At 23.9% G+C, this 12,959-nt stretch overlaps 1 protein-coding gene across 1 annotated transcript; it reads right to left on the bottom strand.

Moving 5' to 3' along the window:
- Positions 1-11,589: 11,589 nt before the first annotated feature.
- Positions 11,590-12,782, bottom strand: MKS88_003502 (uncharacterized protein; the record flags this gene model as incomplete). Its single annotated transcript, XM_067216598.1, has 3 exons — positions 11,590-11,632; positions 11,931-12,482; positions 12,736-12,782. The coding sequence occupies 3 exons, from the start codon at positions 12,780-12,782 to the stop codon at positions 11,590-11,592; spliced, it is 642 nt and encodes a 213-aa protein (XP_067072317.1).
- Positions 12,783-12,959: the final 177 nt, after the last annotated feature.

Here is a 12,959-nt window from a genome sequence, read left to right as displayed (position 1 = left end):
ATTAAAATAAACATAAAATGAAAGATTTCAAAAGAAATATACACAAAGGAAGATGAGAACAGGAAGAGGAAGAAAAAGAAAACATATAAAGATAATGTACAATTTGTTAGATTTAATTAACATAAAAAGTTTTAGGGAAAAAGAAAAAAAAAAGATAAGAGCAACAGGTAAAAATTGTATGTGCAAAAAATGTACTGATATTTTGAGAACGTATGAAAAATAAATAAAAAGATATAACAAGAATCGTAATGTTATATAATTAAATATATTATTAGTTTTTGTTTTTCGTCCACCTTTTTTGGAGTATATTAATATATACGGGATATTACACATATGTGGAATATTATATATATATATATATATATTATATATACACAAAAAATAATTTATAATTTTTTATACCTTGTTTTTTAGTGTAAAAAATAAATTATGAAGAAAAGAAAAAGAATATCTCTAAATAAATGTTACATAAATGAAATTTAAAAATTAAAAATTTAAAATATAAAATAGTAAATGTGTGAAATTAATATATATAAAAATTATGCTTAATTTGTACCTTTAGTTTTGAATCTTCTTGTAATTTAGTATGTTTTTCTTTTTAGAACATTTTGTTTTTTAATGAATTTTGTGCTAAATTCAATATGTTTCTTTGCTGATGTTATATAAACTTTATAATTGAACCAGAGGGGAAGAGTGTGTTTACGACTTTTTGAAGATTTTTTAGACAACATATTTTATATGATATGGAAGAGAAAAATTACGTTTATGTTCTAATAAAATTTAAGGTATTAAATATAAATAAATATATATAAATATATATAAATATATATATAAATATATAATACATTTATATATTTATTTTTATATTTTAATTATTTTTGTGAATTGTGGCGAATAATGAAGACATTTCCTTTACAGCCATTAATCAGTTCTGAAATAACATATATATTTTTTTTTTATTCTTTAAATTTTAAGATATAAAAAAAATGTCCTAAAAGAACTCCAACAGGCTTTAAATTTTTTAAGATTTTATTTGTTATGAAAACAGGAGAGTAATATATTTAAAGCTGGGAATAATAAATAAATAGTGCTTATTTTAATTGTTAAAAAGTAATTATATGAATATAAAAAAAATTTTGTGGTCTAACTTTTTTTATAAATTAGGATAACAAAACATATATTAAAAAATATTTGCTTTTTAAATTTTAAGTAAGAGTATGCTTTTTAGACTTCTTTACATACAATGTATATGGACTCATATTCTATAAGTAGAAAAGTGAGGTTATTATATGACAATCACAAAAAGTCAATTTAATCATAAGAAAAAAGGAAAAAAAACATAGAGAATGAGATATATAATATGGTTATGATAAAACTATAAATTTGTTTTATATGTTATATATTAATAAAACATCTATTCATTATTATAGGGATGCTAAAAATACCCGAAGGGTACGAAAATACATAGGTTTTTTTGTTGAATTCGTTGTGACTTTCATGCAGTTAGAAAATTATTAATAAAATTTCGTTTAGAGTTTATTAAAGACATTTTCATAATTATATGGATTCATGTTTTTAAAAGTAAGGTACAATTAAAAGGTAGATATAATATGTACAAAAAGCATTATTATATTAACGAAAATGGGTTGTATTGTTATATTCGTAATTTCTCTTAAATTTGAATTTTGAAAATTTTTACATTATTTTTTCTTTTTTTATTTTATTTCTTTTCATTTTTTTTTTTTTTTTTTTTTGTAATAATCCCATGTATCTGTACATAAATCAAAATGTTCCATTTTTGTATACGTTTTACTTTGCATTATTTTGTTGTATTTTTTATTATTTTGCATTATGTTATTTTTTAAAACTTTTCCATTATTTTTATTAAAATTTTTTTTTCCTTTTTTGTTGTTTAAATTTTTAAGCTTTTTCTTAATTTCTCTATAACTTGTAATTTATTTTTCCTTTAATTTTTTACATTTTTAAACATATTTCTATTTTCTGAATGACTGAGAATTCCTTTTTTTTTTATCTTGTCTTGTTTTACTTCGTTAACTGTATATTATTTTTTGCTTTTATTTTATATATGCATAAGATTCCTTTTTTGTGCAGTTATGGCTGTATGGTGGGTGGTACACATGATGAATAATCAAACTCATTTTTTTTTTTTTTTTAATTAGCCAACAAGTATTTATATTTTTCTGAAGTAAAATATTTCACGTTTTTGCGTACGCGAGCTTAAAAAAAAACAAAACTCACATAAACATGTAACATTATTGGGGCTTTTTGATCCCGTAGATATTGTGTGCGTAACTAGTTTATTTTTTTTTCTCAAATGTAAAAATTGAAAAAAAAAAAAAAATCAAAAATTGCAAAGAAAAAAAAGTACTTTTTTTTTAAGAAATATTTATTAATTTTGAATGGATTTTTGAATGTTTTTTTTAAATGCTTTTATTATTAGTGTTCTTGTTAAAAATATATTTTTAGAATTCTTTATTTCTTGTATTAAACTATTTAATCAAAACACATATGCTTTTTTTTTAATGAAACATTTTTAATAAAACGCAGTGATGAAACCCTAACTTTTTCATTATTTGTTAAAATATACGTTTTTTTTAGTGTATTTTTTTTCAGTTAATTTAAAAGTTGGATGTGTTTTTTATATAACAATTTTATGTTTTATTAATTCTTTGAAATCTTTTATAAAAATTATTGAATTAAATCAAATTAAAGCATAAAATAAATTAAAACAATTTATTTTTCTTGTTTAAATTTATAATTATAATTTGTACATGGGAATTGTTTGGTAAAAAAAAATTAAAAAATTAATTTTTTGGCAAAAGTTAGGCCAACGTGAAAAAAGTGGTGGGGGGGAGGAGGAGGGGAAGGGAAAGGTTGGAGTAAATATGTTTTACTTCATATTAATTTTTTTTATTATTTTTTATTTAATCTCTTAGTATAAATGTGAATTGTGAAGAATACATTTTTTTTTTTTTTTTTTTGTATATATTTTACCTAGCAAAAGGAAAAGTTTGTATTATTTATTATTATAGTCTATGTGTTTTTTTTTTTTTGCTTTAGTATTTTATCATTTTCAGTTGTTATATAATAGTGTTTTTCTTATAATTCATATACTTTATCCAAGTAATATACTATGAACCATATTAAAGATACATATTTCTCCTAATGATGAATAGGGTTCTTTAAATTACCGAAGAGACATTTTTTAGTAAAGCATTTTATATATTAAAAAAATGTAATTACCAATGATAATCTGTTAATTTTAACTACTGTTTGTGTAAGACATTTGATCCTTTAATTTTTTAAACATACATTTTTATGTATTTCCATAATGAATATTATTCATTTAATATTAATTATTAAGAATAACTTTTTGTATATTTGCAGTGATATAATATTATTCATTAATATATTAATTATTAAGAATAATTTTGAGCATATATACAATGATATTATTCATTTAATATATTAATTATTAAGAATAAAGGAGTAGAAGAAATTGTATAATATATTAAGAGGTAAAAAGGATTACGTAGTAAATCGTATTACAATGAGAAGTAGTAATATATAAGTAAAATTATATATTTCTTATACTTTAATGTCGTTGAATACAAGTAAATTCATCCATGAAATTATAAATAACTTCAAAAATAATTAAATGGCCGGAGTATATAATAGTTATAAAATCATCACTGATGTAACATATCATAATGCTAGAATGTGTGTGTGTGTTCATTCAAATAAATATATCAAGTTATTATATTTTATGTAATATTATTATATATATTATAAATAAAAAATCCCTTTTATTTTTTGGAAATTCAAGGATTTTTTTATTTTTTTTCAAAATTTTTTCAAATTAAAAGACTTTTGGGAAATATATATATATATATATATATACATATATAATGTTTTCATATTAAATAAAATTAAAATACGCTGGTTGATCTTGCCAGTTTTCATATGCTTGTCCTACAGATTAAGCCATGCAAGTGAAAGTACATACGTTAAATACGCAGAAACTGCGAACGGCTCCTTAAAACAGTTATAAATCTACTTGACATTTTTTAGGAAGGATAACTACGGGAAACTGTAGCTAATACTTGAAATTATTATCGTTGAAACTTTGTTTCTTTTGGTATTAGGTATTTGTTAATCCATAATAAGAAAATTAATAAATTGATGAATTAAAACAAAGAAGTAACACACATGAATATTTTATATTTTTAAAGGTGTGTATCAATCGAGTTTCTGACCTATCAGCTTGACGCTAGGGTATTGACCTAGCACGTTTTGGCTATAAGGGGTAACCGGGAATGTGAGTTCGATTCCGGAGAGGTATCCTGAGAAATAGCTACTACATCTAAGGAAGGCAGCAGGCGCGAAAATTACCCAATTCTAAAGAAGAGAGGTAGTGACAGGACATGACAATATAAGGGTATTACCATCCTTATGTTGTATAACTGATGGGAATTCAAAACCATCCCAGAAATCAATTGGAGGAACAAGTCTAGTTGTTAGCAGCCGCGGTAAAATTAGCTTCAATAGTGTATTTTAATTTTGCTGCAGTTAAATAGCTCGTAAGTTGAATTTCTAAGATTTTTTTTCGAGGAACACTCTTTTTTATAAAGCATATGTTTATGGCATGTGCTTATATTTAAAGGGTTATTTCTTACATAAAAAAATTTATATTGTATGAATAACTTGACGCATTATCCATAATATATATGATTATGGCTATTATGTTTAAAGTAATTCATTCCGTTATCATGATTAAATTATAGTGTTCATGGCAAGTAAATAATGAGTTAACGACTCAGCTTCTGTATAATTAGGCATGGAATAATGAGATTATTACAATAAGTCAAAAGTTTCTTTGCGTTTGTCTTATACTTTGTTAAGAATAAGATATCACAATAAGTCGAAAGTTTCTTGTAGTTTTTCTTATATTTTGACTTAGTATTAATAGGAGTATCGGGGGGCATTAGTATTCAGAAGGAAGAGGTGAAATTCTAAGATTTTCTGAGGACTAACGACTGCGAATGCATTTGCCAATGATATTTTCATTAATCAAGAACGAAGGTTGAGGGAGTGAAGGCGGTCTGAACGCGTCGTAATCTTAACCGTAAACTATGCCTACTAAGCTTTAGATAGATACAAGTCTAATCTCAGTTCACAGATTAGCGGCAGTTAACTTAAAAGAACTTAATCAAATGTGTCGAAATTTTGTTTTTGCCTTATTATAATATAACGTCACCTTATGGTAGTTTATAAGTGCCTCTACTTTTTAGTGGTGGGTCAATTTAGCAAACCTCCACTTCTTAATTTCCATCGATATACCATCTATTTTATAGGGGCTAAATTAGCTACTATATAAATAGAAGTTGTCAACAACTTACTTCTTATCTAAGCTAAATGGATACCATTGAAATTTAGAAGCAACATACTTATAGATTAACCCCCATCATAAAATCTACCTTCTTTGTTCACATACGTATACACTACTATACCTGGGACAGGGAATAAAAAAAAGAAAAAAGAAAATGCAAACACAAAAAAAGAGTACAAAAATAAAGTAAAGCCTCTAACCCCCAGGTCAAACCTACCATTCTTTAATAAATTGCGTATATTAACTATGACAAAGGAATGGGAAAAAGAAAAAAGGTAAAAAAAAAAAAAAGAAGAAAAAGAAAAAGAAAAAAAAAAAGAAAAAATATAATCCTTAAACCGAAGTCAACTCTACCCATCTTAACCATTGCATAGATACTATTGAAATAGGAGAGCTATATTTAATATATAATATTTTACATTAGCTTTTCTAAATCAATAGTATCGAATATTCCGTTTAACTACATAAGTTTTTATTCTCTAAATATAATGTTGATATAGAAGTTTAGTAACAGTTTATTACTACTTCTAAATTAACCCTTAATTCAAACTACTACCCCCTTATACATACATATTCATTACATAGACAACATTGAAATAGGGAATTAGCTATATTGTTTTATATGGGCACCTATAAATCGTCAATCCAATAGTCGTCGACTTTTTTTTGTTTATCCTATTATATATTTGAACGATACATCAGATGCTATTGAATATTAGAAGGGTAGCTTATTATTTAATACTGGCTTCTAAATCAACGGCCATTGAAAATTAGAAGAGCTGTATTATTTAATTATTAGCTTCTTAATCATTGGCATCACAAACACTTTAAATAATTAATTACGTAGATATCATTGATTAAGGTTCTTTTAAGTTACATTGGATTTATTCAGAACTGTCGAGAAATCATTAAGTCTGGGCTCTGGAATGAGTATTTCCGTAAGCATGAAAATTGCAAGATAGACGGAAGTGCACCAACAGGTGTGGAGCTCGCATATTTAGACTTTATTCCTGTTTCAGTTCAAAAATCTTGTGAATGGCTTGGCAATGGAGTCGGAACAAGACAATGACCAAGCCTAGGATTGGCATTGATCTCTGGTTCGGCAAAGTGTCAGTGATCATCCTTGATATATTTGTGCGGGTACAGGACAAGCAGCTAGTATAAATTAGATGTATGATGGACGGCCACAAAATTTAAATAGTTTTAACAGATCTCTCTGGACGTCTTTGCCTCTGGTGCTCTAGTTTTAAGATGGCTAAAGTGTCTTGCTCGAAAGGGTTTTAGATTAAACGGCCTACGTTCTTCAGTATGTTTTACTAGAATATTGTATTATTACGGTATTCTTGTTTAACACTATATCCTCAAACATATATTTACAAGGTTTTCTTGTAATATATTGTTTTTATAGTTGGTTAATTCTTTATGCACTGTTATTATGCAAGGTAATCTGCGAGCTACAATGATATGTACAAACAGTGAAAAATATATAATCTATTGTTACACCTGCATATTTTTATCATGAATCCCAAGTGTGGGGTTATGGTATCATATGATGCTGTGCAGGCATATAATGGGAGATATATGACCAAGGAGGATTTATATACTTCCGCCGAAAGGTCGGTTGTCACTATTCAACACATATTGTTGTAGGAATAGATTATTGTAATTGTTAATCTTGAACAAGGTCCATCTATAGTAAGCATGATACATCATATCTTGCTGAATACGTCCCTGCACTTTGTACACACCGCCCATCGACCTTACAAAGGAAACACGAGGGTTGTGCTTTACAGATTAAGTTGGAGTAATTCCTTTTAATCGCCTAAGCCCATTCGTCGTTTTTCTGTAAGGGAACACATTAGACTCGGTTTCCGTAGGTGAACTTGCGGAAGGATCACCAACAATCTAAAATTATAAATAAAGATGATATAATAATTGCTAAAAACTTATAATGATATATGAAATATATGATAAATCGATGATTTAAACAATAAACACACTTATATCATCATATTCAGCTTTAAGTAATTATTATTGAGCTATTTTTAATTTGAACATTATTTTAATTTTTTTAATTTTTTTTTATTAAAAATAATGTAATTGAAGGTAATTTTTGAAAGTATTTTTTTTAAAGTATATAAAAATGTACCAAAAAAAAAAAAAAAAAAGTAAGCAGAATATATTGGTGAACGTAAGGAATAAAATATGTTTTGGTTTTTACAAAAGCGAAATTTATATACATACTATATTATACGTGAAAAGCGAAATACAATAAAGACTATGTATGAGCAATTAAATTGAATTATATAGTAATACTGTATCTATGCTGTTTCGAGCGTTTAAAGCTGTTTAACCAATGACTAAATAAAGGATAGATTCTAATCGAAATCATCCAATTTTTTTTATTGATACAAATTCGTATTTTTCTATTTTCTTTTTCTCATTCTTTGTTTTAAAGAATCTTTTTGTTAATAGAAAATCAACAAGGCTTTTTGTGTAGAAGTGATTAAAGTTTTTCGTGAATCATTTTTACTTATGAAATTTTGCTGCATAAAAGTATAGCAATATTATTCTGATAAGAATATTAAAGATGAAACAAGCTTTGTAAATTTCGTAAAGGAGGGGGATCCCTTTGAGATGTGTATATTGTACAATAACAAGAACAATAATATTCTGCTGAAATTATATTCATAAATGAAATGTGTACATAAATGTACTATAAGAAAAATAAAATTATCAGAGATTAATATATATATTAAAGGCTAAAAACAGGCTAAAAAAATACTTTTCATGGTATCCCCCACATGTGGTAATGATGAATGGGGGTTTAAAAAAGGTAGTTATAATATATATATATATATATATATATATATATATATATATATATATATATTCATTCCTTTTATGTTTATACCGTTTTCTGATAGAGAATGCTTATTTTTGTACTCGATATTCTAATAATAGCCTTTGTGAATGTAAAACGGGAGAGGCACAACAACTGTTGTCTTCAAGTCCCAGAATATAAGAGCATATTGTGAAAAGGCTTAAAGGCGCGCTAACACACTGCTAGCAAAATTTGTGAAGGGCTAACACTGAGAACAGAACTTGTGAATTTTTTTTGTAGGATTGGGAAAACAATTAAAAGGTGCGAACTTTTTTATTATATTTTGTAATTAATACTAAATCTTTTGAATGATATGTTATTCCTATTTTTTTTAAGGACATATTTATTAATGAAGGAATTAGAACTTTTATTTACAAAGGACATTATGTAATGTGTACTCTTTTTTAATTTCATTCAAAAATAGTTTTATTACAAAATTTGTTATAAATTAGTTCGTAAAAAAATATGATATAAGAATTGTTAATAATAATATTTTTAACTTTTTATATGGTAAAGTTTTTAAAAAAACATTGTGCACTTCACAAAAATTCCTATGAGTAGTGAAGGAAATGTGAAAGTAAATTTTATTTCACATTTAACTGAACTTTTTTTATATATACAGGTTTTATTTATACTTTTTTTTTTTTTAAATATCCATATGTTTCATAATATCATCTATTATATAATATATATTTTATATATATAATAATATAATAGATGCTATGTAGATACCTATGTATATTAATTTTTTTACAATTCTAAACTATCAATCATTTACATTTTTAAACTGACATTATTCTACGTATTGTTTACTATTAACTTGAATTTAATTACATATATAACATAAAAGGAAATATATAAATGGATAATACTTGTGTATATATTTTTATATGTAAATAGTTTAAATGTTTTTACCATTAAATAAAATTTCATAAACGTTACATTATATATATAAACAAAACAGTACATTACATATATTTATGTTATATGTACAATGATACATAAAAAAATTTCCAAATCAAAAAATATACATGAAATAAAAAATAGGAAAATTAATTTTATAAACCTTTAAGATTTTAAAAAAGAAAAAGAAAAATTGTACAGATATACAAAAACGAAAATTAAACAGTATTTCCAAAATACAGTTTTCCTATGTATTTAAAATGTTACTTCTACGAATATATAAAAAAAAATATCTGTTTTAAGCATATTGAAATTATATTATATTTTACGTACAAACATCGATTAATATTATATTCTTGCTATATTATGAAGAACTTATAAATACTACGCTTTTTTTTTTTACTTTTTATATGGAATCCAAGTTATCGAAATTAAAAATGTACACATTGTGTTGCAAGCATATATATTTACATATATATTTATTTATTTATTGTTTATATGTATATGTAGTATTGTATGGACAGTGAACGTATGTATTTCCTTAAATATTATTCCTGTAAAACATTTATCAAATTAGTAATGAAATAACAAAATTAAAAAAATATATAAAAATTTTTAAAAATAATTTTATGTATTTTTTTTTTACAAGCTGAAAGTATAACTACATATAAATAAGTATAAAAAAATTAATAACAATTATCTTATGCCCCGCATTATTTATTCGTACAATCTCATATTTTACCTAATTTTAGGAGTATTATAAAATCTTCTTAAGATTTTGTATATCGACAATTAGCAACAGTAAAAATGTGCAGTTAGATCATTATTAATAAGAATTGCTTACAAATAGCTATATATTTGTAAATTTATTTTATTAAGTATATTTTTAATTTACATGCTTAATTCAAAATATACAGAAGAAATGTAAGCGTCACTATTTTATTACTTGACAATGTAAGAAATACGATATATATATGTATGGTGGTAGTACAAAGGAATTTATGTAATTGTAGAAAAAATGAAAATATATAATGAAGGGGGAAGATATATCTGTGTTTTGAATGTTTTTCATATATCTTTTATTTTATATGACCAAATTTATAAGCGTATGAACGTTTATGATACACATATTAAGTGTACGAAAAAGTATATATATTAATTCATAGAAATATAATTAAAGTTCGTTTTTTTACATTTTTGTAAGCAATCTTTTTATTCGTGTTATATAATACTTGTATTCTTTGTATGTTTTTCATTGTGCCGCAACATACAAGGCATGCTGTAATATTCTCTTAAAGGTTTGAAATTAAAAATGATTTGAAAATTTTATAATGTTTAAATAATGTATGCTATATATATGTATACCTATATCTACATATAATATTATCAGAAAATATTAATGTATTATGTTTTTTTTAATATTAAAATCAGTACAATAATAAAGTTCGAGTACAAAAAAAAATTACATCAATGAAGTTTATTTTGAATTATGTACAAGAAAAATATTTTTTTATTGCAGTAAAAACTACTTGTTTAAATTAATAAACAAAGAAACAAAACATCATCATTATTATATTTTAATGTTTTTCTGTGTAAACACTAATGTTCAAATAATGTTCAAATAATGTTCAAATAATGTTCAAATAATAATCAAATAACGTTCAAATAACGTTCAAATAATGTTCAAATAACGTTCAAATAATGTTCAAATAACGTTCAAAAAATTAAAGTTCAATTATAATTATTTTGTTGTAATAAATATTCATCAGTTTATAATATTCTCGTATAATTACTTTTCTTCATACACTAATTTCATCCTTATATAAAAACATTTAAGCACTTTTAATTTTTTACTCTTTCTCTTTTTTCTTCATTTCTACTATTTTCCGTTAACAATATTGTGTACTTTGATTTTACATATTTTCTCTAAAACATTAAGAATTATCTATTTTTTTTACTTGTAATAATATACTTATTTTTTTCATAATGTTATTAGTACTCACTTTTTTCCTTTTAAAAGACATTTAACTAAAAAATACAAATATTTTGAATAACTTATTTTATTATCAATGGGTAAAAAACAAAAAAATATATCAACAGCATAACAAATAAATAAGCTCCTATAGTTACACAATTCTCTAAATTACTATTAACCAATTATATTTATACCCCCTTCACTACATATATAATATATATATATATATATGCAGTACTCGTTTTATAAAATATTTCTTAGTCCCCACGTAACTATGTACATATAAATTGCTTTTGGTAATTATTATTTCCGTCCATATGCATTTTCATTTTTCTTATGTCCTTATAAGTTATTTAAAAATGTATTATTATTTTTTTATCCGTTATTTCCTTATTTCGTTCATATTCCTTATATGTGCTACTTATGAAAAACGGTAGCCTTAACATTTTCATGGGTGCACCTGCAAATAAAGATATGGTAGTATTTAAAATATGTTGTCTATAAAAGTTATTTTTATTACGTATTATTAACACATCTTATCGGTGTATTTGTATTTTTATCTTTTATAATGAGTTATATATTTAACTAAAATAAACTTTTTTCCACATTTATTATAAAAATTCTACGGAAGTCATAAAACATAAATAATATAAAAAATAGGTAACATTTTATTCTAAATTTATTCAATATGTATGTGCAATCTTTTTTTTTTTTTTTTTACATTTTTCAAAATTTCTTCATAAATTATGCTCCCTTACTTTCGTAATGTTGGGATTTTAATATTATCCAGATTTATTTTTTTTTTTTCATCATTATTATGCTTATTCTTTAAGCAACTCTTAATGTGCGATATAAAAAGATCCATGTCTTCTTTAGTATTCTGGAACCAAGTATTAATAGCTTTTTCCTTATATACATAAGAATTATTTAAATCTGCTAATGTTTTATTTATAGCATCATGTGCTTTTTGTAAATAAAGTTTTGCCCATATATTATACCAAATATAATTTTTCCATTTGTCGTCCATATTACGCGTACATTCATCATAATGTTCTCTCATTTCTTTTAATACAGCTTTCCATTTTGTAGAAGAGTTTGCACTTATTTGATTTATCATGTTTAAATCATTGTATTCCTTCAAGTATGGTGAATTATGCCTTTTAAGTTTTTTGTCGTTTATATCTTTTACTATTTGGAAATCCCTTTCCCAAGGTCTAAGAGAACTACTTTGTTCAGCCACTATTCTTCTATGTCTTAATTCTATATCACTTTGAAATACGTTTCTACTGTTTGGGCTTTTTACATGGTCCCTATAAATTAAAGAGATATAGGTCTCATATGCATTCTCATGTAAATATATGTTCCTCAATTATTTATACTGTATGAAATTAAAAGAAAAACATAATTTCTTCCCTGAACTAGTATGCTTATATATATATGTATATAATTTTAACTTAAAAATATTACTTCACATTCCAATAAGGTGAATAATAATTTGAAAATAAAAAGTATAATAAGTTTAAACTAATAAAAACGGTAAATATATTTAAATTGCATATTTACGACAGGATTTTCCCAATGTAGGCAATAGTGATGTTATTACAGTCCATTTTTTTCCTACATTAGTTTCATTCCTTGAATTTTTGTTAACATTTAAAATACTGAAACTATTCATTTTTCTCTAATTTTCTACTTTTTTTTTGATTTTACATATATACAATATTATAAAAAAATATCGAATTATCGAATTATTGATGTTTTCAACTGTAAAATTTTTTTTTTTTTTA

Source organism: Plasmodium brasilianum, chromosome 11 (assembly GCF_023973825.1).
Source record: "Plasmodium brasilianum strain Bolivian I chromosome 11, whole genome shotgun sequence".
NCBI lineage: Eukaryota > Apicomplexa > Aconoidasida > Haemosporida > Plasmodiidae > Plasmodium > Plasmodium brasilianum.
Note: the sequence above shows the minus strand (reverse complement) of the source record. Positions and strands in the feature narration are given on the sequence as shown.